Source organism: Sinohyriopsis cumingii, chromosome 4, assembly GCF_028554795.1.
Source record: "Sinohyriopsis cumingii isolate HCF-2022 chromosome 4, ASM2855479v2, whole genome shotgun sequence".
NCBI classification, from domain to species: Eukaryota; Metazoa; Mollusca; class Bivalvia; order Unionida; family Unionidae; genus Sinohyriopsis; species Sinohyriopsis cumingii.
This window is the reverse complement of record NC_142964.1, coordinates 54156812-54179879: the sequence shown is the minus strand read 5'-3', so window position 1 is coordinate 54179879 and position 23068 is coordinate 54156812. Positions and strand designations below refer to the sequence as shown.

Below are 23068 nucleotides of genomic sequence, written 5' to 3'. Positions count from 1 at the left end.
ACATAGTTTAAGCTAGCCTGCAGTTGTACTCTAATATTTCTGTTATACTTTTTCTTAGCTCTACAAGAACTGTGTAACCCAAACCTGCGATTCTCAATATTCAAAGCACAGACTAGAACCCTTGCTTTAATTTAATAAGGAAAACATATTTACCCAAGCCACCTCGCTTAAATTGCTTACATTTTGATAACTATCTTTATTTCTACTAAATTTAATATGCAATGATTTTGCTCACAATAAAAATAATTGGACATCTAGATAATTAAAGTCTATTTAACAACTCTATATCGTATCATAGTCTCTAGAATGAAGTTCATCAAGTCGGATACAAAATCTCATTGATATGTGGATTTCACTCATTATCGAACTCAAGTGAAACCTCCCGAGTGGCAGCTAGCAAACTTTGAGTGATGGCCACAAGCTCACCAGACCGTATGGCCAGTTGGAAGTAAAATGCAAATAAGCCTACCAAATTTTATTTGTCTATCTCGAGAAAAATTCCGATTTTCAATCTCGAGCAATATTTATCAGGTAGTTTAACATGATTACAAAATTTATAAAAATTATGTCAACAAAAGTTAAAAAATGTGTGGGAGGGAAAACATGTTTCAGTAGTTGCAGTATGATTAAGGGCCATCCTGGAGAGACAGAGAGAGAGACAGAGAGAGAGAGGTGGTGTCTGGGGAATATAAAGAACTGAACATCCATCTTGCATCAATTTTTTTTTATTTAATATTTGTATGGTACATGTACAGTTATTTGGAAATCTATGATCGCGACAAAATAAACACTCTTATATTACAAGAATTCTTTGATTGAGCCATTAGCCATTCTATCTATAGTTTACAATGCCGAGTACTTATAATTCTCCATTATTATGGATGTAAAAATGGTCCAATGACAATCCTCTCCAACTACGGGATTTGTATTATTTAAATATTGGTGCCTCTCTGAGACATCTCCTTATAGACAGTAAATCAGATAGCCATTCTTTTGCATTATTTAATAATTTTAATCATCTCATAGTAAGTGGAGGTTTAAACAAGCACCCATTAAAATCTAAAAAGTTCTATACATCTTAGCAGCCGAGGTCAATTCATTTTTTTACATCATTTGCATCAGAGTGCTATTAATACATGCAACCAATTAAAATCATAGAAAAACTCAAACTAGCTATAACATGAAAACAATTTATACTTATCTATTATCCATGGCAACAATTCACACTTCCTCTTTGACAGAGATAGGAGTAACTTGCTTACCTGACACATTTCAAATTTACATCTTAATAAAACGAATTGAATTTGTACTGTTATACATAAAAGAGTCATATTCTGTGTTTACACACAATCATTCTAACAAATTTCAAAATTTTTCACAAAGTCCAAGTGGGTTCAATATCGCTCATACCATAAGCTCACATGGCCTTAGTGCTAGCTGATCTATAGAAACTTTTGTATAAAAGGGTGAAAAAAACTTAAGTTGTGCTGATTTTGAAATTAGTTCTACCTTAATATAATAAAAGAAACAAAAAATAAAAAAAATAATATAAAAAAAAATATCAGTAATCAAAAGAATGTTTTTAAATTGCAAATTTACCCCCACAGCCATTTCATCCACCTGTCCAGTACAGTTAAGAACTGACCAACAAGACATGTCAGCAATGAATGATGAGAAGACCTTACTAATTGCAATAGTCTTAAACAATTATACAAATGGCCATGTTTCAGCTGGATGATAAAACTGAATAGCAGAATTTAAAATAAAGCCCAATGTTTATTAAATTTAGAGTTTAAGCTCAATGTCATTAACAAATTTTACCTGCTCCCCCCCCCCATTAATGTGCTAATGAAACAAAAGGAATTAGAGTAAGGTCAGTTACCTTGAAAAGCAGGCATTTCAGTGAAATAATAATTAACTTTGGGACAATACAATAAATGGGGCTCGACCATATTAAATGGACCATATTTGAACCAAATTCTCTTTCACAATCTGGCAATAAATTATTCCAATACCCTGAAGACTCAATTAAGAAAAAGTCTATGATGTGGTCCATAGGTGTACTTGCTGACTCACTCTTACTTGCTGACTCACTCTTAACTCTTTCACAATGAGCCAATATGTCATTAGCTTACCAAAAAAGAGTCTCCATCCACATAATCATGGACCAGAGCAGACATGGACAACTTCCTCCAGAGCGCAGACTGGATAAATGATTTTTAAAGCCACACCCCTATGATGTAAATTAAACGGTAAAAACCAGGTCAGAGGCTGTATTTTGCCCACCCTTGATCTAAAGGAATATGAATAAGTTTTAATGGCAGTTGTAAGATGTACCAGTATGTATGCAGCACAAAACCTGGTTATCAAGGTTCACCAATAGACCTACATTGTGCATCTTTTCCAATATCTGGCAGACATTTTAAATCATGTTCATGATGATGAGAACACCGAATGTATGTTTGAAATTGATTGCTTAGATGTGCAAAAATGAATTACTAGTTCTCAAGAGGATCAAACAATACATAAATATTTAACATGAAGTTAAAAAAACTTATTTACAGATTACTTTCTTAAAAAAGAACACGAGGACATGTAAATAAATCTGTCTACATTTATGCCATTATTTCAAAACAAATGAAGAGATTTTGAACAAAACTTGTTATTGATATTCTAAATCATAACAATGCATAACAAGAGTGCAATGAACAGCATATTAGATGCCTTACTGTATTAATAGTCCTCTATTTTGGCCAAAATAGGGCATGGTTGTCTCCATCAATTACTGACCAACCGCCCCCAATGATCTTAACCTTTAGTCAAGGTATGCAGTCTTGAACTAAACTAACTGTGCAGACAACATTTCCTTTGACCTTCACACCCCCAGAATTGATAGGTTTCTTTGTTGCTCTAAACGCAAGACATTATCCATAATTGGTCAGTGAATTTTTTTTTTTTTTTTAAAAACCAACCCATTCTGCAAAACCCATAGTTCCACGACTCTTAATGACCTTGACCTTCAACATTTTTTTTTTACTGCAAAATAAATAGACCTTTATCATACTTTAAGCACAAGCCATTCAAAAACTTTGGTGAATGTTCAAGGTCTGGAATTCAAATCATGCAAAACCACTTTTCTTCACTCACTCAATGACACTGACCTTTGACCCAAACATCAGTAAGTGTCATCCAAAATCTTTGATGAAAGTACTTGTTCAATAACTGAAATGTTGGTGCAATAAACATTTTTGTTCAGTCACAATAACAAGATTTTCAAGATGGTTGCCATGGTGGTCATACTGGATATCACAGATTCCAATTAGGGCCCAAAAGTGTAATGGTAAAATCACAATACTGACACGACTAGAAATCTAGAAGTAGAGACGACATTTACAAGATGGCAATTGCAGTATCATATTGGAAGTTAGATTGGTACCATTTTCATTGAAATCCAATCTGACATCATCTGTAGGAAGTAGTTTACTAAAAAACAAATCCATGTTTATACCTCCATCCATTCAGAAGAAAAAACATTTTCAAGATGCCCATTATGGCAGCCAAACTAGCTAAGCAAATGGCACCATTTTTATTTAGGACCAACTTAACATCACAAGTGTTCTAGTGAAATCCTGTATTCAGTAGTAGCAGCATTAACAAGTCATTACACTGGCACCATTTTCATTTAGGACCCCTCCAAAAACCATCCTAATTAGTCTTTCAATAAAAATCGTATGTTGATTGATACAACCAATCATTCAGGAGGAGCAATAGTAAGATTTTCAAGATGACCACTGCAGTGTCCATATTGGATGTCCAAGCAGCACCCTTTTCATTTATGATCCACCAGATCATAGGATGAATGTATGTGTAAAGTTCTATGGCTATCTTCAAAAGTAGTTTAAAAGCAGTAACAAACTTGGGCTAATGGACAGACAGACAATGGATGACAAACAGACAAACACCTCAGAAGCTCTTCTGTTGTATGGCCAGTAGAGATAATAACACAGTAATTAGGTGAAACACACTTTCTATATGCAGTAAAAATTATGCAGTGCAAATCTGAGATGTGTATGGACAGTGGTAAAATTGGGTCTACTAATTATATATAGTCATTAAATTCTCCAAATAATGATATCTGGATCAGATATAAAACAACTGAATTTTGGAGACTATTAAAAAATATCCTCATTCAGACCTATGCAAACTGGGATTTGCACAGACCTTGAATCCCCAAGCACTCGACTCTTATTCCTAATATTTATTTTTAAAAAAATAATTACCTCATTGTCTGTGATGATAAACCTAAAGAAATTGAACATAAAGATTCATTTACATTTGAAAAAAGGCAAGTAGTGTAAACCATTCAGTATTTGCACATTTTCAATTATTAAGCATTTCTTGAGGACGTACCATTTTTCTTTTTTTTCTCTGCCAAAGTGGAATCTAATTCTGCATTGCAATTTTCACTTTCTGTCTGACTTTTGTCTTGATATTTTGTGGGATTTACCAGTTTGTGAGTTAAGTCATAATCATATCCGCAGTAATTTTTATGACTTTCACCATTTAATAATTACTTGGGTTAAGAAATATCCATCATTCTCTATTAACCTTCTTGTGAAACTCTCAAAGTTTACAAATGAAAATTAGCACTACATGTGCTTATGAGATTTGCCAAGACTACACATTTTTCTTTCTGTTAAAAAGTTCATGAAACAAAAGGAATTGCTTGAATAGGTCCTCACTTCTGGTTGCAGGCCAAGTTTATTCTTAACCTCTCAATCAAGAAATATTACAAAATATACAGAGTATATGATAATTTCCAGATGATCCCAAGCTTTGCCATATACGAGAGATTAGGAGAATGGGGGGAAAAGAGGGGGTCTGAGAGTGACCAATGCAACTGTAAAAAGGTCACTTGATGGATTTGTGTCCTTTCATATAAACTGTGCAATGCAAACATTTAATGAGTGGATGGTGCATCTGCATCAGATTAAAGGCAAATCAATGTTCCTAGTTCATTCCTGGTGCACAAATCTTTTTCTTGCTGGACATCATGTCTATTTTTTTTTACACAAATCCACAAGGTTTCATCCTGGCCAAAACACTGCTTATGCAAATTTAAATTTTTTATAGAGTTTTACTTGAATGTACTCCAAGACTCTCAATATTTGTGAATAAGATTATTTAATTCAGAATGTAAATGATTCTCTTTTAAATCAATCTGGTGTTTCGCAGCATTCTCAAAATTATTGCTGGATGCTAATTACCACTCACAATTTAGGCACTTGTTGAAATTTTAGCCAAAGAAGACCTGCAATGTTCAAGTTCTGAAGTGAGAGAGATTAGTAATGTAAGCCCCGCAACATACTGTAGCCTAGTTTTGAATGTCTTTGTGTATATTACAAACATTTTAATGAAATGGGGTGGTCAACATTTTGCTACTAGCAAACCTAAATCAACTTAACTGCAATGAAGAAAGCATCATGCAAACAATCAAGTTCGGTCAAATCAGTCATTTGATTACAATTCTAACACTTCAACAGCCTCTTGTAGAGGTTAATAATACTTTAATTTTTGTTACAAAAAGAAATCACCAATAAATCAATTATGGCAATAATAACCTGACAAGCTCTGGTCATTGCATAATTAAATTTTCAAACTCAGGTTTAAGATCATTGCTGAATTAATACTTCTACATTTAACAAATGTTTAAAAATATCAACGGCATTTTAAAAGTGCATGTACATACACAGCTCCTGTAGCAATTCTCACTGCCATGAACTATGAAATGTGCAGGAATATCTAAAGATTATTTACAATAGGTAACTCGGTTTATAGTTATTTCCCATCTGAATCACTATAAATCCTACATAAATATTATTAAAAAAATCTACACAGTGTAATCCTAGAAATTCAGCATGTTCGTGCAAAAATGAACGTGTATTTTGACACAAATGTCTTTAAATCCAGTATCTACAAAAGAAATTACATAGAAACAATCAAACTCACTATTATCCCTGAATAATAAATTGTACGATTATCCCTTCAAAATTAGCACATTCAACAAATGATGGGAAAAAGATGTGATTATGTTTGTGAATGAACACAATAGTGAAGTACCACTCACTGTCTCATTAGTGTGGGAATCAGAAGACAGAGGTCCATTTTGAATGCGCAGACTAAAATCTGTCAGCTGTTAGGTCTATAGAATGTCAAATGTGGATCAATAATAACAATTGACTAGACCTGTATTTATTACTAACTAAACAAACAAGAGACTGAGAACAATTTGTTTAAAAAATAAAAGCAGACACTGCTGTCCTCTGTTAAATCAAAGAGCAAACCCAGATCTGCCACTGACTGCAATTCTGCTATCAACAGACAGGGCCTGGATTTTACAAACTAAGAAAACAGAAATATGATTGGATACAATTAAATGCCAATTTAAGTCTGACCAATCAACTGTAAATTTCAATTCCAGAAACTGAAATATGATTGGACACAATTAAATGCCAATTTAAGTTTGACCAATCAACTGTAAATTTCAATTCCAGAAACTGAAATATGATTGGACACAATTAAATGCCAATTTAAGTTTGACCAATCAACTGTAAATTTCAATTCCAGAAACTGAAATGTGATTGGACACAATTAAATGCCAATTTAAGTTTAACCAATCAACTGTAAATTTCAATTCCAGAAACAGAAATATGATTGATGTTTGTAAAATGTAGTCCGGATCTACAATTCATAAAATTATCTGAATTGACCAAATTTATCATTTGAGAACTACTGACCGTAATCTGTTCTCTATATAGTTAACAGAAAAAAGAAGTCATCTGCAATGTGAACAACACAACCAGAGGTCAAATGTATCCCAGCATGCTGTTTAAATTTGGCAGCTATGACAAGGTACTTTAATAAGAAACCGTTAACTTCAAGACTTGTTCTATTTTCTCCTCACCAGGGGTTTCTGCACATTTTGAAACAAACATTTCCAGGACTTAATCATTTTTTTAAACTCTAGATGAAATATATTTTTTCAAGGTTCACTTATAAAAATCTATAAAAGTAAAAATATTATTTTGGCTTAGAAAATGCACATTTTTAAAATCAAAAGCTGTTTCTACTTTGAGACTCTCGAACAATATCTGAACGAGACACACGGCCATGCATTAAACCAGAGGATATATCACCAGAAACAAATACAGGTATTAAAATTCATGTAAATTTACATGTAACTAGTTTCAATTTACCAAATAAAAATGTTTACTTAAATACATTTGATTTTTTTTAGAAAAAAAGTTGTTTTAAATTGTGACATGAAGCCCTTAGAAGGACAGCACAACACACTTATCACAACACTACTTACACTCTTAGCAAAAACCCACTGGCACATCCGCCAACACAAGCTTGAAGGTTTTGAGCTTTTGGTTTTCACTTCACAGAGACAATATTTTACGATCTGAATGCATTTAAGTATCAGTTTGCATCAGGTGCTTGCACCAAAAAAAAAATAAATGCAAATTCCTTAAAGATATGTTTTAGTCTGACAAACAGGCACAAAAGAGAAGGCAAAAGTAATCTATAGCTTCAGAGCTTGTTAATGGTAGAGGACAAATATTCAAGGTGAGACTTTGCATCTATTTGTTCCAGGTCTTCCTTGGCAAAGATTTGTATGCAGTCAGGATGAGAGAACAAATTGTTTTGCAGAGCATTGCTGATGTCTTGATGCAAGAAGGGCACCGAAAACAAGTAACTCTGCACAGCAAATTGCCAGAGCAGTCAACAGACTTGTACATATTTAGCAAGGTCTAATAGTAAAATACACTGTAAAGGCAAGTTGGGGAGTTAGGGTTGTCGATCTTCCATATATTAGGAACAGATTAAGGGGTAACCTGTATACTTGACCAATTTGATCGCTTGTTTAATACTCAAATGATTCATGCAGCAATCTGATCCTAATGTCGGGAGAATCTCGCAACCCAGCAAAAATCCAGTAAATGATGCGAGAATCCCACAACCCAGCAAAAATCCAGTAAATTTAACTTGAGATCAGTTTATATATTTTTTCTGTCATCAAGCCGTGTCTGAAAATACCATTTTACATTGACTTTCAACAGTATTTCTAAAATTTAGAAGACTTTAGTCATGGATAAAACCATTCTTTCTCAAGACTCTTTCTATCGATTTCCCAGTAGTGTGTGTGTGTGTGTGATATGGATTTTTAACGTAGCTTTAAAAATAAATTCAGTCAAATCGCTACGATGTCTGCATTGTGGCAGTTTATAGTGATGTCTAGCACTGGGGCATCATGCCGCAGACATGTAGCATAATGTCCCTACCAGTCACATTATTCTGACACCAGGACGACCAGTACTAACTCTTAATGCTGAGCGCCAAGCGAGGCAGCTGTCAGTATCATTTTTGTAAGTCTTTGGTATGACTTGGCTGGAGATCAAGCCCACAACCTCCCGCATCCAAGGCGGACACTTTAACCACTAGGAAACTGGAGCAGTTCAAGTAGTATGGGAATCTGGCCTGGAGCAATTTTTTTTTAAATTGGCCAAAACATTTTCTTATACTAATGTACTGAAAAATCTAGAACAAGTAACATTATAATGAAACATCCTAATGGACTTCTTGAATTCAGCAGAAGACAGCCCAGAAACAGCTATCTGGAATCTCCCCCGGATAAAAATGTAAAGAATTGTCTTACTTCAGGGTGGTTTGAAAGATATGCATGGGTTGAAAGATAAACAAACAGAAGCATCATCAAGTATGTGACAGCAAAACAGCAAGATGAAAACAAACAATAAAAAAATTCCACAAGACCTCTAATATGGATTATTAACTTTTTATGGAACTTTTCGTAAATTATCTGGGAAGATTCTCTTATGCAATGGAACACTACCTAAACGTACAACCCAAGGGTGGTTTTAAAGATGTAATGGAAAGCTACTAAATGTATCACTTAGAAAATAATTTTAAAATATGTTATTACGCCCAAAAGCAAAATTCAAGTAACTTATCAAGTAAAATACACATAAAATTACGCTGATCTATTCGAAAATGGAAAACAAGACATGATAAAATATGCAATAAGTACTCACTGTGAAATTAGGCAAATGGTTTGCATTAATATTAATCTCTTATCTTCTTTACACATACAGCTGGAAAAAAAATTCTGGACTTGCAAACTGGAGTGCATTCAAAATGAACTGTCCTCAAAGACAGGTACAACAAGGAGTATTTTAATTATGCAGAGTATGAGAGTATTGTACATAGCAAAATGTCAATTGTGGAATGGTGGCTCGTTTCAAAGTTCTGAAAATGAAAATCAACAAAAAATAATGAAATCTGAAGAAATGTTTCCATACAAAATACACCATACTAAAATCAGCTGCACCATATATACTTGCTTATAAGACGAGTCCAGTTGCAAAATGTACACACCCATATCTGCCACTGCATAATGTACCAGCAGATCTGCATCTATACAGTTTGTTAGGAGTAATCAGTAGAACACAGACCATGATCTATCTGCCAGTGCATTATGGAGCAGATCAGGGGTCTACATTATTTGCAGTTGGATTTGACTTTTATGCAGGTATTTATGGTATAGAACTGTAGTTACGTATCAACCCATTATGAAATTTGCTCTGGCATAATTAAGTCAGAATTATACCCCCACCATTCAATATAATATATTCAAGAACATCCCATTCCACTAAAAAGTAAAAATATAATCCCTGTTTGGCTCAAGTCCTCTGTAATTATAGTACATGTAACTTTCTTAAAACTTTAGATGTCCCATTAACATCAACTTCAGAGTACTCTTTGTTCAATAAATAAATGCATGCTTACTGCTTTAGCAATATGTAATGCATTTCATAAAGAAATCAACATGCTTGATTTGTAGAAGGAATATGCAAAAAAAAGAAGACATATGCCCATTGTAAAACAAATATTTATAATTTTCTGATGACCAGTATTACATTGCTGTTCTCAACTAGTATTCGTGCAGTAAATACTTCATCTGAAACAGTAAATCTTTTTTTGGTATATCAAAGGACAGTTCAACAAGTATCACTTGTGGTGGATACTGAATTCTTGAAAAAAACCCATGTCACATTAAGCACTGTTTGTCAGGCTTATTGATACAGAAAATCATCATATGTCCAAAAAATACAACTCAGAAATTAATTTGGTTGTGAAAATCAAGCTGAATTCCATAAAACAATACAAATAATGCTAGTACAAAATTAGAAGCCATCAAGTTCAGCTACATTGTTCAATTCTGATCAAATTTTATTCAGCAGTAATTAAGATCAAACTATTTCACTTAAATAAGAAACCTCTCTCCACATCAGAAACTTTAGAGCTTAAACAATATGGAAGATCTTCATTATGATTACTTGTCTTCATAATTTCCCACCACTAAACTCACCTTTGTCTGACGTTATATACTAAGATCTGAAGAAATAAAAGCATAGATGCAACTTGTAGTTGAAATTGTAATAATCAAAGTTATCAAAAATGCTGATGACTTCCAGTCGTCAGGAATTAGACATTCAATAGATCCAAGGGGTGAACATAACATTCCTTTTTTTATGATCATAATGAAGTAGGTCCAAATACAGGTAATCTTAATTATAAATGTTTAGTCTTTCATTCCCTTATCTTTAAAATGAAAACTAATTAAAAACCTATACAAATATTGCTAGAACAAAAATAAATTACCTGTCTATTGAAATGATTGTGTATTAAGTGCTACACAGAAGCTGTAAAACATTCATGGGAGGTAACCATTATAACTTCCGTAGAGGATTAGAATTTGCATCATGTCAATTGACACATCTCGACATTTCATGGTCAAGAGGCCAGCAAAGCTATTATATATAAAGTGTCTCTACATCAGAAATACAAAATATTTCTTAGCAACTGGAGTAGGCAGCACAAGATCAGCTTTGTGTTAAAACCACTATGGAATTTTAAGCATCCTAGAAATTATTAACTATTTCAAAGAACTATTAATAAAATGAATTAAAATCTAATTTCACTTTAATTCTGAGACAAAAGGTACAGAAAATTAACTGTTTTTACTTTGAATGAATGAGTTAAAAGAGGTTTGATTGTATGTGACCAAAATGCTATGCTGATGTGCAAAAAAATATGTCAACCTTCAGAACATGTCCATGTGACCACAAGGCTGTGATGAAGGGATGACAAATACCAAACTTCTTAACATATGACCATTTTGACCGATACTAATGTGTGTCACTTTAATAAAGTACTGAGATAAAATTAGAGTCTTATTATAAAAGAAAGCATCAACTAACTGAACTGAAATTACTGTCTTATGCCGATCAAATCTGTAACCATGACCCCACTAACCATAAGCTCTATGATCAAAGAGAACCATCTCTATGACCTGGTAGACTTAAACAGTCTGATTGGTGACTGCAACTAACAGTTGCAAACAGATGCATACAGCTTATGAAACTTTTGGTCAGATTAAATACTACAAGACCACTATGAGACAATTAAACTCCAATAGGCCCTCGTTATAATGGCCCATGCTGTAACAAATGTCTGATGTTCAGAACAGGCTCTGCAGACCTTTGAAGACTCGTGTACAACGACTAGCTTGTTCTAATGAAATGCTCATTTGTAACGAGGCCCATCAGATCCCCCATCGTTCACAACAGCACAGAGTTATGTGCTTTATTCAATAATAACATACAACCCTTTGTATCAGATTCACACTGACAATGAAAAACTTGCTCTAATTAGCATCATTATCATTACCAAGGTTAAATATACACTGAATATATGTGACTACACTAGATCCAAGTACTGCAGTCAACATGTTGTCTGAAGTGAATTTCTCCACACCGGCCTTCCTTAGCCCAAGAACAATGGTCACTTCCTAAATACACACGTGTCTGCAATAATGACAATTCAACTCAAATCTGTCACAGCATAATGGACACTGTTCACATGTAAATGCAAGTAAAATGAAAACAGTAGGCTCTGATCTATTTGATGGCTGATTTGGGTTTATCACGTCAAATATGGTAATAGTATACTGGCTTCCCATATAACAGCTGTACATTAACAACTGTACAAATACAGTAATAGTGTACTGGCTTCCCATATAACAGCTGTACATTAACAACTGTACAAATACGGAAATAGTATACTGGCTTCCCATATAACAGCTGTACATCAACAACTGTACAAATATGGTAATAGTATACTGGCTTCCCATATAACAGCTGTACATTAACAACTGTACAAACAGCCACACACTAAAAGACTAGGTACTACTGTAAATCTAAACATTTTAGGATTATTAACTTTTTGCAGTCGATTCAATTCAGCAACTTGTCCACAATATTGTGATTTGCTCAATAAAAGAATGCATACTGTATAGCTATTAATGTATACAATCTTTTTTTTAAATTGGGATGTCCACAATATTGTGATTTGCTCAATAAATGAATGCATACTGTATAGCTATTAATGTACACAATCCTTTTTAAAATTAGGTTGTCCACAATATTGTGATTTGCTCAATAAAATATGCATACTGTATAGCTATTAATGTATACAATCTTTTTTAAAATTAGTTTGTCCACAAGAATTTGCAAAAACTACACGCATGAGAAAGTATTGTTAATTACAGTGGCACCAAAAGTCTACTCCCTTGCAGTGCTCAAAAACCTACCCAATATAGCGTTGTTTTTCTCTGAATGGGTCTGATTAAGCTAACTACAATATTTAGCTGCATCATGTGGCAAAGAACAATGCAAAGCACAGGAAGTCAAATTTCTTTGTGCAAGATGATGCATTTGACACCATGTAACATTTCTATGCAACTCAGCATCAAAGAATATCTCTCAGCCAGCCTATCTAAATGGACTTGTGTATGTATGTGTGTGTGTGTGTAGGTAGGTATGTATACTGTGTCCTTTTTCTACAATATAATTCCATTCATACATACCTTCTGACTAAAACTGGTAATTTAAGGAACACTCAGAATTCTTCTGTACACTTAAATATTTGTTCATGATTTTAAATGCATCGATATTGTACAAATGATTGTAGCATGAATTTGTAAAATGACTGAATGGACAGATAAATAATTGTCCAAATTCTTCTTTCAGTTCTGCTCTCACTGTGCCCAGAGGAAATCCTCAGAAACAGCTTTCAGTCGTAACTCAACAATTCATGAAATCTGATGGCATCCATTAGTTGTTCTCTTTTGTACCACACTTGTTCTGAAGGCACCTCCTAGCTTAGTCTTTGATTAGGTTCTTATAAACTACATGCATTCAACTGGGTCAGCTTGATGAAGTTGTGCACTAACGGTTTATCGAATGGAGAATACAGGGGACATGGGTGTACCCGGAGTAAATGAAAAAATTACACCCCCCTGGCAGCAGCAACAATGTCAATCTGCTGTCATCAAGCAAAACAAAAAAAAATCACAGTCGAATCTGAAGAGGCTAACCAAGGTTCTCTAATCTCCCTGGGTTCAGCCCCACAAACTTCCCCATGTGTCATCATAATGGGCCATTCTGGACTGGGGAGGCACTGGAAGTGGTGGGGGAAGAAGGTAAATTTAATACATTGTCTACAGAGTCTTTGGCTTGAGGCCTGCAATGAAAAAACAAAATATATGCTTCTGTAAAATATGTCAACACACTGTATCACTATTATTGCAAACTTGTGCAGAATTTGCTTCCGACAGATTAGGTTGTGGAACACAAGCATAGATTTTGCAACACTAACGAGATTGCTATATACCAACCTCCCAACCGTCAAGGAAAATTACATATGGTGGTTTTTCTCAATGGAATCCATAATCAGCTCTGATAGTAGCCATTCACCAACTCAATCATCAAATGTTTGACCAAATGGAGAGTATGACAAGACTTTAACTCAAAATGAACATAACATGCAGAATTCTTTATCACAGATTAGGAGATGATCATGGGAAGAGATCACATATGCAAAATCAAATTATCAACAGAACATAAGCTTGCATGTAAATACACAGATATGGTCTTGTTTAATAAGACTCATTTACAAAATGATTATTTTCATAGAAGATTCTCTAGATTAAAAAATTTCACTCACCTTTTTCCTTCCACTGCAGATATTTTACAGCTTTCATCCTCTATAGCTGCCTGCTCATTCGTTGGTCCATTTCCCTGAATGTGTGGGTTAGCCACTCCATCCCCTAATGGAGGCTGGGTACAGTTTGGGGTAGGTGGCTTTACATCTTCTTTGGCAAGAACACTATGACAAAAGAAAACATCAGACAGATTTACAAATATTAATTATTCTCTATATAATCCTGTAGACTGCCAACCCCTGCATCCTTACTGTGCAAAAGCAGATTGGCACATACAAATAAGTACACATCCGCAAGGTTGAAACAATTTTCATTATTTTGCGTATTTGCCTTAACAAGTTGCTTCCAGTCTTATATATGCTTTCACCTTCTTTTAATGAAAATTTCTAGGCAGTTTGACATCATTTATATAAAGAATTTTGTTATATATATAAAAAAAACATTACATTCTCATTGTGTTCATTTCTAAAACAGTATGACTGTGCTCATTTGTATTGTAAAGGGGATGGTGAAGGTGATAGTTCAAATGCTGGTAAATTGCAGCTGTAGTCCTCTTTAATACACCCAGACCTGCCACCTCTAGTGGAATTAAAGTCAGAACACCCAAAGAAAAAAATTGGAATTTAAAGAACAACAAAATCGGTAACAGTGTTTTGAACCATATATTTACAAAAATTTACAAAGGGATTGACATCTCCACTGTCTTATGTATTTACTTAGCATACAAATGTATGCTACAGTCATACCATGAAGATCTATCATTTTTTTCCCAATTTCGCTAATGTGGGTATGTGAGAAAGCTTGACAGTAGCTTCTTGTGGGTCGGTGCTTCTTTACGAGGTTTTCCCGGGTTCTTCCTCCACCATTAATACTGGCCGCCGTGTATGGCCTATAGTGTGCTGAAAAATGGCATTAAACCCTACAACAACAACAACAACCAATTTCATCTTTTATGCTGATATTTAGTATTAATTCAATAAGCACACTAAATATCAGCATCTAAGATGAAAATGGAAAAATTAAAGATTTTCACAATATGAAAAGTATATTCTTCATAGAATTTCTTCATCATTTTTACTCTCATTGCACATCCATCATGAATCAAAAGGTATTTAAGAAATTATTTGACATTTTTAAAAATCAGGATGGGGGTGGATCAGGAAATCTGGATTTTCAGATTTTAAACAAAAATTCAGAATGATCCTAGTAAATCAGGATATGTGGCATGTCTGTACGCAGAGGCCAAATTCAGAAAGTGTCAATCAAATGATTTACAGGTCCCTTGAAAATATGTGGGGCTCCGAGTGGTCTAAAGCACTCACCATTACTGATCACTGCCATCCTACTTCTGTCTGCATGGGTTCGAGTCTCGGGAGTGGCCAATGTGGGTATGTGAGAAACCTTGCCAGTAGCTTCTCGTTGGTCGGTGGTTCTTTCCGGGATTTTCCCGGGTTCTTCCTCCACCATTTATACTGGCTGCTATGTACAGCCTATCCTGTGCTGAAAAATGGTGTTAAATACTACAACAACAAAGATTTGTAACGCCTTTCAAGTTGTATATGCTGAAAACAATGGTCCCACAAAATCTGGTACCAATTTTAATTTTGAACTAATGAACATTTTAAATGGATAGTCCAAACATGTTTTGGTCTATAATCTTTGGATTAAAATGGCTAGCTAAAGGATTACATTTCTGTTGACAACAGTCAACACTGTCACATAATATTTAATGAATATGTTCTACATACTAATCTGACAATTCCTCATTTTACTCATTACCACAGCTTACAATTTACCTGTGCATGCAGATTTTTTAAAAAACTTGTCCTTGCTTTTGTTTCTGGTCATTTTAATCCTTTCTCTATGCATGCACAAACTAGTGTTATTAATTATTAATGCTATTATTTGCATAGCACAACCTTTAGACAATTTCTTTTGCTTTCTTTTTGTAACCAACGATTTTGTGGGCTCAAGGTTCAGTTTTTTTTTCCCTTTCATTCTCAACAAGAGCTTTTATCTCATGTTAAGCTCTTACTTGTATTGTCAACATGCAGTTTAAATATTCTGACACAGGGCTGCATCAGTGTACAGAAAGAAGGTTTGGGGGCAAGTAGGGGAAATCCTACAAAATCTGGTCTTGATTATATACCAACACTTGAAGTGGCACTGAAAAGTCGACCTTAGAGAAATTCATTCTAACAGTGACTCCTTGTGCTATTTCCAGATTCCCAACAGAAGAAGTTGAAGAGAACATAAACTGGGTCACCCTAGGGATACGAGGTCCACAGTGGAGTTCAAGGCTCCCAGAACTGAAAGATAAAGGTGAGCTGACAAGGAAGTCTTGGACTCAAGTTGTCAATAATTCCAGGAATTTGTGTATCTTTTATTGGGGAACATGGAACCAAAAAAGCATGAAAATTAATTCATATGTACATTAAATCATGACAGAGAATGTGATCTAATTTCTCTAGGCTGGGAATACGTACTAATCAAGTCACTATGGATCAAAAGCAGGTCAATATGATATAATTGGTAACGTTTGCTGCTACTGTACAGGAGCCAGTCATTGAAGTAATGGATGAATGGAATCCCCAGATGCCTCATGTGCACAGCTACTACTTCCATAACACTGGTGAGGACCCTCGCGCACCACAGCCAGGCCGAGTGGCAAGGCTCAGAATTTAATACCTCTTGTACTATCAAAAACTAGTAGCATTTCTAGTGCAGTGGAAAGATTGGGAAGTGCGACATGTATCCTGAAGATCAACAAAATCTTCCCATTTTATGGATCTGACTGCATTCTAAAATGATGCTGCAGTGTCCGTCTTGTTGTTGTTGTTCTAGGGTTTAATGCAATCTTTCAGTACAAGATAGGCCATACATGGCGGCCAGTATAGCTGGTGGAGGAAGAACCCTGGAAAACCCAGGGAAGAACCACCGACCCACGAGAAGCTACTGGCAGGCTTTCCCATGTACCCACGCTAGCCAAGCCTTGGACTCGAACCCACGCAGACAGAGGTAAGATGGCAGTGATCCAGAATGGTGAGCGCTTTAGACCACTGTCCATCTTGAAGTTTCCTTCCACAGAATCTATTTAGGAGGGAGAGGTCTTTATCAACCTGTTTCCCACCCTTGAGAGTAGATTGCTGGTGACAGGACGTTTGAACTGAACCCTTCTGAAGAAGGATATGCACCTCTTCCTTTAACTTAATTACATTTGACTTAATATAGTATTCCAGCGAGAGGATGGAGTTCTGTGTGTCGTTGATCCTTCATAATGGAAAAGGACCCACCAGTCTGTCTCACGCTCAACCAAGCAAAGATGGTTATTTAAGCATCTATTTTGTATTAAAGAGTTGTGCACTGCACAAGAAGTGAGATGGCCCCATGGACACGACCACCCTTCGTGTAATTGGGAACAGAGGTGAAGACAGTAGTCTTGTTGTTGTTGTCGAGTTTAATTATAGTGGTGTGCGCACCATTGTGCATGTGCCACTTTTTTCTGACTGTACCGCAGCCTGCTAGTTGTTCCTGGGGAAGGGAATGGTGCCACCTCCCACAGGCTTTTATGGGTTCAAGGAACCCTGATAGCTTGGCCTCAATCTGTGGGTCCATAAAGGTCCCTTACAGTTGAATGGTTGACTGTCATTAGTGGGAAGGAGAGCTTGGGAATGGTCCTGGTTGCTTCATATCGCTGGTTTCTTGTTGCATTTGCCTGGTGTGTCTTGTCCGTTTTATTGTTGTTTTTTTTCTTCTTTTTCTTTCTCAAAATGTTCTAAAAAGGGTGTGTGTGTTCTATGCTGTTTATTAAGGTTGTTAGTAGAAAGCATGTATGAAGAGAGATTTTCAAGGTTATTATGGTATTACTAGTCGAGGTGTTTAGGGTGTACTTCCTACGTTATGTTATTTATAAGTTTTTAGATATTGCCTCTTTAAGTTATTTATTTATTAGTGTTTTTAGAGATTGAATGTTAGCCGATTACACGGTTTGTTAAGGACATCTAGGACATCCGATTTTGTGGTTTCCTTAGTTTTTGATAGGTGCTTCGTAAGTGAATTATTTATTAATATTTTTATAAAATTGAATGATATGTTATGGGTTTTTATGTGGGGGCTTCTAAATTTATTTAGCTAGTTAATGGGTCTTTTGGTTTTGTGGGGATAGTAATTATATTTTGTTCCAAAGTAGTAGTCTTCATTGATTTACCCTTGCCTATCCATTTCAAGTATTTATATTGTGGAGTGTTGGCTACTTTGCTGCTGTTTACCCTTCTCTGGAAATTGAACTCCTTCTTGGCCTGATCAGGCTGTTTTCATTTACTGGCTGGTTTTGACAGGTCAGTAACTGGTGCAAGGGTGGTCCTTAAAATGCCCTGATGCAACAGCAGGGATGGCACAGACAAATAATGTCTCAGATTCCAGGGATGTAGCTTATGAAGTGTCCAATGTGACATCTCTGCAGAGGTGGATCAGCTCTGCTGAAGACTGAAAGAAGCCACAAAAGTGAGCAAACTGCCATGACAAAAACCTCCTTGCAAAGATCTCTTATTTTGCCTTGCCAATTCTTTTCCTTTTCCGTCCTCAAAAAAAAATTCTCTGACCATAAATGAGGCAGAGTAGGTCTATTCTAGGCATTGCCCCTGGAATACCTTCTTTGCATGAAAGAATCTTTGTGCCACCAGAGCAAGTTGGCTAAAGGCACATATCAGGGGGAAGGAGTAGCTTACTTCAATTGCGACCTTGTTGAATGACCATGTCTCTTTGACCATGCAAAATGCAATGTGGAAGGGGTTTGGAGATCCTAAGAGGGTGCACCCCAATCCTCCTAATCATTAACAAATCCTTAAATATCTAATATGATAGATGAGGCACTATCAACTTTCTGTTCCAAGCTTTGGTAGGATACAGCAGTATTAGACTGGGAATGACCTGACTGCGGTGAAGGCCAGGAAGGAGAGACATATGTTCAGCCACTGTTAATGGGAAGCAACTGAACTGTCCCTAATAAGTGTTTTATCTAAAGGATGAGCATTTTCCTTGCCCCTCCTGGGCCTCTTGAGAAGAGAGGGAGTAACGAACATTCTTATTCCTCGATGACCTCTAGGAACCTTAGCACCTAACTTGCTGAGTGACATGTTTTGCTAATAAAAGAAATGTGAATATCACGTCCTGATATAGCATAAAAAATCACAAAGGTATACTTTCTTTAAGCTTGTGTTTTTTTCCATGTCTTTGCTTGAGATGTCATCAGAAAGATGGGGGATGGGCCAATGACGGCAAGACAGACTGGATTCATGCACGTGTTTTAAGAATTTCTAGAACAGAAAGATGGTGCATCTTGCAGACAAAGTTTATCCATTACAAAAAGGGTCATCTAACAAATAGCAACAGGTAACATATTATGTTAAATCTCAAAATCCTTAAAAGTTACGATGAAGAAATCCAAATTAGGAAGATAGGAATTCAGTGTTCATAATGCCTCTTAATGAATGATGGAAATCCATAACGCCTCTTATTGAATGATGGAAATCATAATACATGATGATCTCATGAATATAAATCTCATGCAATTTTTAAATGGAAACTAATAATCCTTGTTTATGTTGTGAAACAGAAACCAAAGACAGGAAGAATACAACCATGGGAAGCAACTCCAGTAAATGATGTCACAGAATTCTGGCAAGTAACCACTTTTGAAGTCTCAACAATAAAATGCTAAACACCAAATCTGGTTCAGGTCCAAGGATTCCCAGTAGTCTTATCTATTATTAAACAGTATACTCTGAAAAATGACTTTAATTAGAAGAAAACTGATTAACAAAGGGCAAATTCAACAAAAAACAGTTTTCTATGAAATTTTTCATAAGATTTCATACAGAATGGACATAACACAACTGATCCAGTGGGGGTGAAGGTTCAGGGTAGTTGTCTTATAAAAATGAGAATTTACCAAAAGGATATACAACAGGAGTTAATGCTACCAGTTGAAAAGTATTTAAAGACAAGACTATTTATTCTGTTCAAACTGCTGACTGCAGAAACAATCTCAATATTCTTTAAGGATGAGATTTTCAAATTAGCCCATTTTCATATAGGACAAATACGACAACATTAGAAGACTTAGTCAAAATCTCATGTTCATATGACCCTTCAGTATGTTCACTGTGGCAGCCATATCAAGTTAGAACATCACAATTTTCGTTCAGGACCAACTAGATATCACAATTATTTATCTGGTGAAAACACAACATCAATCCAACTTTCCATGAAGTAGGAGTAGCAATATCAAGATTTTCAAGCTGACTCCATGGTGGCCATAATTGACATCAGATCAGCACCATTTTCATAAAGTACCAACTAGACATCATAAAAAAGTCCTCTAGTGAAAATATACTGCAGATTTATAAGTGATAGGACTTTAAAGATATGCCCTGTGGTAGCCATAATGGATATCACATTGGCACAGTTTTAAAAAAATATATATAAAAAAATACACAAGATAAATCTTTCAGTGGAAATCTCATTTTTATGAATACATTCAGGAGGAGCTGCAATAAAGATTTACAAGATGGCTCTGGGAGCCTTATTAAACATCAAAATGACACCATTTTCATTTAGGACCAACTAGACATCATAAGAAGCCTTTTGTTGATATAACAATCACTCATGATGAGTAGTGACAAAATTTTCAAGACGGCAACTGTGACAACCATACTGGATGTCCTGGAGGAATCAATGTCATTTAGGACCAACTCAAGTATGGGAGAAGTGTGTTTGTGAAGTTTCATGGCAATCCTCCAAGTAGTTCAGGAGGAGTAGCAATAACAAACTTGTGTTGCCTGACAGACGACAAAAGACAGGTTATCTAATAAGCTCCCCTGATCTATGACCAACAGAGCTAAAGATGTAAATTTTCCAAACACAGTAGACAATTATTTGGTCCAATGTTTTGGTACAATAACTTACCAATCTCCCTGTGCCTGAGGATCCTTAGAAGATGGGTCTTGCTGACCTGTGCTATTAGGGAGGTCTGATGACTTGGATGGGGATGATGCAGGTGTAGAATCTGATCCTGAACTGGAATTATTCACCATCTTGGGTGGTGATGATGGGGGAAGAGGTGGTGGAGAATCCCTTTCCACTTCCTCTTTTGGAGCTGGTTCTGAAGAGCAACTAGGTCTGTCTGCGAGATTATTACTGCAATTAGAACAAGGAAGTACTATCAATACCCTAGCATGACTCATGCATACAGTTAAAATTTAATCTGTGTGACAAACACAAGTCAGCAGACTTTCTGCATTTATACAAACATCTGCAGGTGCAATGATTGTATTTGGAAAAAATCCTATATTTAACTACACACCTGCCACCCATAACATGACTTTCTCAAAAAGGAAATCAACATTTCTGCACAAGTCAGATAATTTCCAGAAAGATATAACATATTATGTATTGCTGTTATTGGCTTGGAAAATATGCATTCAGACAGTTCAGAAGTGTGATTTGAGGCTGATGAAGTAAAGGCAACAACAACAAAAATTCAACTAAAAAGTTTGTAAAGTACAATTAGACCTTAAATACCTACAGTAAAGTTTTTGAAACCTCAGTTTCAAACTCCACGTAGCTCAAAGGCTTCTTGTTTCTTCTCCCAACTTGACACAGTATTTGGGTTTATTTTGAATTTCACTTGAAATCAGGTATCATCTCTCCTGCCACGAGACATACTCAAATCAACATGTCCAATAAACATAGCTGTTGCCTTCCCTGCTTGTTCAAACCACCACCTACCCCAATCTGAATATTCCTTTTCATACATCTGTGCTGATTATTTAAACATTTCAAGACTTATCTTTTTCATCTGCAACATGTTTATGTTCACTGCATGCCATATTTAACAAAAACTTGGTAATGCAGATATTTTTCCTTAAAAATAAGGGCAGTTTCAGGTACTCTGAGGTATTCCTGTATAATCAGTTTCCCTTACAAACTTCACTGAATCTAATATGAAACCCAGATCTGGATCAAATACAGACATGCCAGTACCCATATTTGGATTGCAATTATCACATATTTGTAATTTTTGCTATTATTCCCAAGTTGGCGAATCGCTTGAAGAAGCTGTAAGGAGACATACCACCAGAGAGAAGAATGTTAGACTTTTTTTTTAAAGGAAAAGTGGTTCATACAAAAAGTTTTGATTGTGTTTAAAGCATTTTATACAAGTTACAGTAACACACCTGCCAATCTTAACAAAACTTTCTCAGTAAGGCATTGTATTTTTTCCACAAGTTAGACCAGTCTCCAGTATGATGAAACAAAATATTAAGTTGGAAAACATGCATTTAAAATGTTTACAAGTTCGATTCAACACTGATGCAGTAATAGTAAACATATTCAACTAAAATGTTTGTAAAGTACACTCAGATCTGAATTACATCTGTATAATTTGACAAACTGCAGTTCCCAACAATATGGAGCTCAATGACCTCTTGCCATTTTTCAACTTGACATAATCCTTCGTATTTTCTTTTTTAATTTCATGTGTGCAATCATCTGATCTGCGATGAGACATACTTAAATCAACACATCAAGTCCAGTAAATATAAATGTTGCCTTTCCTTGTTTTTTTCCCCGAATATTCCTATTTATTCTTCGGTACTATTACAACTTTTCTGAGGATTATTATTTTCCATTTCATTATGAACATGTATAGTTTGTTGGATGCCATTATTAGAAACTTAAACAAGCAATAGCTTGATCATGCAGACATTCTGTAAGAATAAATATGTTCTGCTTAAAGTGTCAGAGGTACTCCTGTAAAGTCAGTCTGATTCCCTGATCAAAACATTGAACGCAATATAAAACCCAGATCCAAATTGAACATGAACAAGCCAGTGTCCAGATTTTACTGCAACAATCGTA

At 35.4% G+C, this 23068-nt stretch overlaps 1 protein-coding gene across 2 annotated transcripts in view; it reads right to left on the bottom strand.

Moving 5' to 3' along the window:
• Window positions 1–709: 709 nt before the first annotated feature.
• The window catches only part of LOC149801180 (serine/threonine-protein phosphatase 6 regulatory subunit 3-like), a 108413-nt gene continuing 86054 nt past the window's right edge, over window positions 710–23068 (bottom strand). For both annotated transcript variants that reach the window (XM_089955211.1, XM_089955212.1), the window contains exons 24-26: window positions 21113–21343; window positions 14149–14310; window positions 710–13665 (exon numbers count right to left, since the gene is read on the bottom strand). In XM_089955211.1, coding sequence (XP_089811337.1) covers window positions 13572–13665; window positions 14149–14310; window positions 21113–21343 — 487 coding nt within the window. In that variant the 3' untranslated portion in view covers window positions 710–13571. The remainder of the gene's footprint in view (window positions 13666–14148; window positions 14311–21112; window positions 21344–23068) is intronic.